At 38.8% G+C, this 7,500-nt stretch overlaps 1 protein-coding gene across 1 annotated transcript in view; it reads left to right on the top strand.

Annotated features, from left to right (window-relative positions):
- The first annotated feature begins 3,169 nt into the window (after positions 1-3,169).
- The window catches only part of LOC138017127 (lactadherin-like), an 18,759-nt gene continuing 14,428 nt past the window's right edge, over positions 3,170-7,500 (top strand). The window contains exons 1-3 of the mRNA XM_068864321.1: positions 3,170-3,373; positions 5,991-6,087; positions 6,565-6,682. Of these exons, the coding sequence (XP_068720422.1) occupies positions 3,322-3,373; positions 5,991-6,087; positions 6,565-6,682 (267 nt within the window). The 5' untranslated portion in view covers positions 3,170-3,321. The remainder of the gene's footprint in view (positions 3,374-5,990; positions 6,088-6,564; positions 6,683-7,500) is intronic.

Below are 7,500 nucleotides of genomic sequence, written 5' to 3'. Positions count from 1 at the left end.
ATCTGTTTGCCTTTTTCTTCAAGTTTGACCTCTAAGGAGCTCTTGAACATATTGAACACATTTTGCACAAACGGCGACTCTGCCATTCGTGACTGCGTTTGGTTTGACCTTCTGGAGGTTTCCGCGATCGATGGGTTAAGATTAAACGCAGATTGGCTGGTACCAGCAACTGGCCGATAGCGTAGATAATCCTTCTCGGCCGAGCAACTGTCGCTGTTCTCCATAGTAAATCTCTACAAGAAAAGACCGAAGTTCTGGGTCGCTAGCGTGAATGGAAAGTGGCGCGAACAACCAACCTTAAAAACCCTTGCGTAAACAATAGAAACTCCAACGTGTAAATAGGCGCTAACGACCTTGCAATACAGCTTCCCAAGGGACCGCAGTGCACAAAAAAAGATATCAACCATATGAAAATATATTTTCTTCACAAGCACTAAAGACAAAACGCCGCCATTAAGCCAATCAAATGTTGTCTATGAATTCACTTGGCCCGGTTGCCATTCTTCGTACATCGGCAAATCGAACAGGACTTTGCTTGTCCGCACACAAGAACATGAGCTCACGGACAAAGAAAGCGCTATATATAAACATCTGCGCTATTGTGATCAGATCCAACACGAACAAGGTTTATACAACTTACCGGACATTTTTATCAATGAGAACTACCCACCTTCTACTGCAATGAACAAAGAATTTCTCACCCAAACCGTGCATGGCAACACAAACATAATAGACCGCGATGATAATTGGAATCTATTATTATATAAAGAAGATTACCATATCAAGCCTTCAGCACCATCTTTGAAAAATGGTTTAAAAGCCAGTAGAGAGCTATGCCTATTCTCTTGACACTTTCGTTCTTTGTTTTGTATTTTCACGTGCTTCTGCTGATGCACCATCTCGCAGTATTTAAATTTCTGTTACCTCTGGAGATGATATAGAAATATATCGAAATATTACAAGTTAACATCAACGATTCCTTGCATTTGTTGCCTGTCTCATAGACACGATGCAATTACTCGGTGTCACCTTTATTCTATACCTATTAAAACTATCAGCAGGTAACGGGATTTCCAAAGAGACTCTTTTGTGGAGAACTAAAATAGGCATGAGGTGTGTTGGAGGACCAATGAAACGCTTAAATTAAAGGACAATTTTAAGGCACATTTAAAGAACTTCAATATAAATCTAGACAGAAATGCATGAAATTGAAGCCCTGGATATAGACAGTGACGAAATGTAGAAGTGATCCTTGTACTTAATCAGACAATTTAAGCAACTGTCTCTTTCTAGACACTTGAAAATCTAGGCTGTTTCAACGGGATTCGAACCCATGACCTTTGCGATGCCGGTGCAATGATAGAACACAAATGATGAGTGTTTAATAAGAAGCAAACAAGATCTTCGAAAACGTGTCCAAGCACTATGACAAAAGGCTCACTCTGATTTTTTCCAAGTATCCCCGATTCACCAGCGATTTAAAATATCTCCCTTTATATCTATAACGGGTCATCTGATACGCAAAGTGAAAAAACGGTAACATTATTACACTGGCAAAATACCCTAAGTGATGAAGAACCTGTTGTCACTTACCAGAAACCCATAAGGGTTGAAACGTGTAACGGCCCCTTGTGTGCTGGAAAACAAGCTTCTGAATATTCAATTTGCTAAGTACCATATTTGGAACTGCAAGAGCGAGGGGTTTCCAAATATGGTACTTAGCACTGACACATTCAACCAATCAGTTCGCACTGAATATTCGGAAGCTGTGAACGCGCGTTACACGTTTCAACCCTTATGGGTTTCTGCACTTACCCAATGCAATGTGCTTGCCACTAATAAACTTTAAAAAAAACCGCTTATATATGGGCCTTATTTTGTCTAAGCCCCTTTTTCATGTATTTATGTGACTTGCGCAGCAGACAGCTGTGGTAGCTAATTTGAACTTGCTCCACTTGTAAAAATGTCGGTGACTATGATATTAGCAAAATCTTTATGCCTTATCAAAAGGAACAATTCAATCATTTTTTGGTCTTTCATCAACTGGTCTGTTATGAATTGTAGTCAAAAAATAAACACCCTTTGAAATGTGCAAAACATCATTCCTTGGATCCACACAAAACATCACGTATGTATTATCTTCCGAAAGGATGCGTTTTTGGTAAATAATTATTAAGCGGTATCCATACCCCAAAGAGGGAACAAAAATTTTACCTTGAGAAGTACGCGAATAATTCCATGCTTCATCAAACCTATTTTTCACCAGCGACGCAAACATAAGCGCAAGCAACATCGGTAGGCGAATTTACTTGTTGTTAATTAGTGTCTATTGTTCTAAAAAAAGGCTCTAGCGAACAACAAGCTAGAGAGTTTGCGTATGCTTCTTGTGGTTATGCTTGCGTCGCTAGTGAAAACCAGGCTTAATCAGGAGCTATTTTACTCGTTATGTTCTTATTAACCAGATGTGCTTTAATATAAAGGCCCAACAGTAAAACTAACGCAAAGGGAAAGAAGGAGGCTGTTTAAGAATATGATTTTCTTTCAAATAACGAAATTTTCAGCTAAAATTGCAACCAGGTTGACAATCACAGATAGCTCGATCCTACTGTCAGGTTTGGATAAATTTGAATGTAGCTTACGAGAGTTACGATGCAAAAACCCAAAGTTTCGACACTCCTGTCTAGTGTCTCCATCATGGGTTGTCCAGTGTTATCCCATGAGTCATTTTACATGCCAGCAATATGCTAAAGTTACATTCAAATTTATTGAAACAATAGTAGCATCGAAATATGTTTGATGCTTTTCTTTCTTCGATTTTAACAAGGGTCTCAACACACGTTGTAAAATCATTGTCACTTGGAAGTGTTCTTTTCTCCGCAATCAAGACAGATATCGTGCAATAACGGGAAGACTAAGAAAATATAGGTTAATGTCGGCTATGTTGGTCACCAGATAAATAATAATTGCTTATTTTTGCATGATTAATGCAACAAGAATGGTTCAGGATTATGGCCAATGGCGATTACTTCAACTATCTGAATGTTTATTCAGATGCGCCAGCTATGTTAATAGTTTATAAGCTTTTGTGATGCTTCGATAATTTTGTTTGTCCACCTGTGGTCAAAGTAAAGCAATCTTCGTTCTTCTAGTTGATTAAGCAAGGAATTTCAATAAGAAAGTCATCAGGAAATTCAGTTCCCACATCAAAGGAGTGAGTGCTTGCACGGTTTCTTCTTGCGAATCTTTGGACAGAAACTATCCTGCAATTGACTGTGAACGGTTATCGTTATTTTTGACGAGGGCCTTTAGCATTTGGTTTCAATGATTCGACTGTGTATTTTGTTATTGTCTGCAGCAAAGGCCTTAGCCGCAGGTGAGTCGTTGTCAAGTAAAATTGCAATTTCAATTTTCACTCTGTATCGTTTTCTCAAAGAAAGTTAGCCCAAACAAGGAGCAGGTTTTGCTTAAAATAGCAATCCCGTCGACACCTTTTTCCTCAGTGTTTTCCAGTGCAGGCTTCATCTAGTGGTATTCTATTCTTACATTTAAGTCGTTGATATCCACACCGATATTGTTCATCTTCATTACGAAGACACGTTCAAGCATTACAGAATGAAGTGAAGTCATGTTGACCTCGTTGCCATCCCGAGATACTGTCGTGATCTTCATGAATGGTTAAATTATTTGTACAGTGTTCGATTCTTGTGAATAAAATTCAGTAAAGAACAACCTCCTTTTTTGAGGATTTTATTTTAACGACGATACGCAGTTTTTCCATTCTAGATAATACGAAAAAGCCACTCCGTCTACCTTTTTGTCTTTTTAACTTTTTCGTATAAAACAAAAAAGGATTCGAAATTTGAACAGTGGGCTATATAACCTACAAGCTATTAAAATTATATATTAAAAAAAAGAAAAATTCCTCTTTTTTTAGGAAATCAAATTTAGCAAGTTCTAGAGCTTTCCAGTTCGTATACTAGGACTGAGCGCTTGGAGTAGATTAGTTGCTTCAATCAAAACCTTCACCTCCATACAGTGGTATAGCAAATGGCAAGCTGCCATACTGAGTACGCTTTGTAGCTCGGTGGACGAAGCGGTATTCATCTCCATTGCGAGGTCATAGATCCGACTCAAATCTCAGTAACTTATTGACTTCTGAGCATGAGAATTTACTCGTCAACTGGGCGGTGGGGGAGGTCCTGGGGCGCCTCAGGAGTAAATGGGTTAAATCTCAATTTTGCCTCCTTCTTCTCAACTAATTACGTGCATACGTGGTCCGCGTTGCTTCATGAATTGTTTCTGTTCGCAACTCGTTGATATGATGTCTAAAACAGTTTTGAAAATAAACCTCAATGCGTCTGTTTGTCACAAAAAGATAATTTTACATCCATAGTGCCCTTAACTGTAGCATCGGGGAGGATTACTTCTTTCAAAACTTTCCTGTCTTTACCGAAAAGTGAAATGTGTGTTTGTAGTGTATTAAGCAGCAACATCTCGCTAAAATAGCATCAGTACTGCCAACTCCATCATGATTTTTCACGCATATGGTTGGTATTTGTTATTTGTTTGAACATACCAGTTAGCACACTCGACGTAACCTGAAAGTGTGACCAAGACAAGACCCCCAGAGCTGACCCACGAAAAAGCATAAAACAAAAAACTCTTGTTTTCCGTCACCGAGAAATTGAACAACTTTCAGAATTTGCGAGAAAAAGAAAAGGAAATGTTTATTAATAACACCAAATTAAACTTCCATGGTATTGCCTTCTCACAAAGGTTGCAATAGAAACAGTTATGCAAACCCTCAATTGCGTCTCCGGTTTGCATAACTTTTAAAATAACTTCCTCTTTGAAACAATATTATATAAGAGAGAAAGGTTTGTAGATTAAATTGAAGTGATCATAGCATGAGTAACGCCGAAACATGTCTTTAAAAAGTTGGTTCGTGTGTCTTCAATTTATTAGTATTTAGTTTTTTTGAATTTATTCCCTGTTCAAAGTACATCTTCTCCGCAAATATACATATAACATGTTTTCCTGTTAGCCAATCAAATTTCGCGCTCCTAAATAAGTCACAATCCACCTTTGGTCAAATTCCTGTGTAAGCGTCGTGTCCATGCGAGGGATTCAGCTTTGAAGCCCAAATATCTTGGAAAACACCAAAACCTCCGTTTAAAACGTTTAAGAAAGTGCTTACGAAATATGGAAGAACTTAAAAAGGAAGATTATTTAACCCGGACTCTGAATGTAACTGTGCTTGATCGCGCTGGAAAGTGATGTGTACTTGACCGATTTGACATCCGACATCATGGTCGTCATGCCTTTGCTGTTGAGCTTCTGGTTTGGAATCATCGTACAAGTAGCCGATTCAAGTGAATAAACTTTCTGTTGGTCTTTGCATATTATTGTGGACATTGTTTGAGATCTCTCGACAACTTCATCTAGCCGGTGATCATCAAGATTTAAAAGTCATTGTTTTTCTTCTCCTTGGGGCCAAGGGGGAAATATATCTCCCAAAATCAAGACTTAAGAAAATTACTTCACGGAAAGCTTGACGATTATCAAATTGTGTTGGGAAAAGCAGACACCGTGACCTGACAACCATGTTTGCATACTCTCATGCAAACACAGCTACTGACAAATGAGAGAACGCGTTATATCGGATTATTTTATAAAGCATTAAACGTATGTCATTCTTGCTACTCGTACATTCAGAGGATGAGAAACTGCGAATAGATGGAATTATATCAATCTTAGTGCCTTATTCCCGAAAGAAAACGAGTGGATTCATGAATATAACCATTACAAAGTGATCTTATATGTGGCTTTATTATAAGGTGGCATTATGCCTTCTGACAAGGAATAACGAATGGTATTTTCGCGCAAAAAAAATACTTAGTTGTGTCTCTTTATTTTTCTTGTCTCTTTTCTTTCTTTATTTAGCTTTATCTCCTTTCTCTTTTGGTTAATATAATGATTTGTCTTGATAGTGTTAAGCTGTGACAGTCCCCAGCAGGTCGGTGTTGAGTTTGGAGTAAATGGTCCCATTCCAGACGCAAGAATGACCGCAAATTCTGAGATCAATAAGTGAGTAATATACACCTTTCTATTTGGAATAATAGGTGAGTTCATATCGGGGTGCAAGTAGGCCACAAATTCAACAGAACGTCTAATCAACTTGAGATTTACTTGGCACCTTTACGTCTTCTGGTGTTTTTATCTACTTAAGCACGGATTCGAGGGGGGGAAAACATGACTTCAGATTGTACTTTGGCTGTTAAGCATGTGCAGTATTTTAGTAGCTCTTCTTTTTGAGCTCCTCAGACAGGGAATACCCTCACTACGTGTGTGTTGTGGCAGTTTTCAGCCCCCAAAACAAACGTTTTGAAACGTCTCCATAAGTTCTTCTTTCTTCCCCAAGAAGGCTAAAAAGATCTCATCACTTCCAGATGTCTCGGCAAAGACAATGATCTCTTATAAAACCAAGCCGGATGATGGCGAAGTGAGCCACTAATTCTTTAACTTGCAACACTGAAGTAACGTACATTCGGTTATTTGTTTCAGATGGCACAGCCCTGCCCAAGGAAGGCTGAATAATTATCAACACAAGCCAGATACAAGCAGGGGGGTCGGGGCATGGTGCGCGGACAAAAATGACAACATGGCGAATCGATACTTGCAGGTATAATGCACAGCTTGAGACCCCAAAAAATACTGACCGAGTTCCTTCAGAAAAAAGTTCTCATTATTTTCCCGAGTTCAACTCTATATGAGTATAAATATAAAAAGAGTTAAAGAAAACCCAACACTGGACAACTTCTGGAGAAATCTAAAAATTGTAACTGCCCTGAGCGGGATTTGAACCCACGTCCCCTTGATTTCCGTGGTCAGGGCGTGGGCCTCCCGGGAAATTTTCTTTCAAGGTGACAAGGTAGGGGAGCCTATAACTTCACTTGAGACCCAACTAAGGATCAAGTTAATGATGCACGACCAGTCAACTTAGCAGATGACAAGGAAGGAGAGTGTAGGAGAGAAACCCTGACAATGCACACCCCAAGTTCACAACCACAAAATACAACAAAATACCTGGTACAACTGAACTTGCGCTATTTATACAAAACCATGAACTAGAAGGTGTAAAATGTTTAAAATTACAAAAAAAATTTTGAAAGAAGCCCAAAGGGCGAAACGTTTACAGGAGATTATAATATACCAGACCTGTGAGAAGTTCGCCAGCGACTCATTTTTTCATTCTTCCTATTAACTTATCTGAGTCAAGACGTTTTGTATCCTTTTGGATCCTCCTCGCAAGTGGCATCACCGTTGGATACTCAATCTTCATCATTCTACTTATATATATAAGTTAAAATGCTTAGAGCCAACAGAGATGCTGCGCCAGAAGGATCCAAAAGGATTCACAGTCCAAACCTCGAGAAGATAATTTAAAATTGTTATGGAAAACGAGGACGGACAACTTCGAGCGAAGGAAAATATATACAG

The sequence above is a fragment of the Montipora capricornis genome, chromosome 9, assembly GCF_036669925.1.
Source record: "Montipora capricornis isolate CH-2021 chromosome 9, ASM3666992v2, whole genome shotgun sequence".
Lineage (NCBI taxonomy): Eukaryota > Metazoa > Cnidaria > Anthozoa > Scleractinia > Acroporidae > Montipora > Montipora capricornis.
The sequence above is the reverse complement of the archived record's forward strand: the minus strand, read 5'-3'. Positions and strand labels throughout refer to the sequence as shown.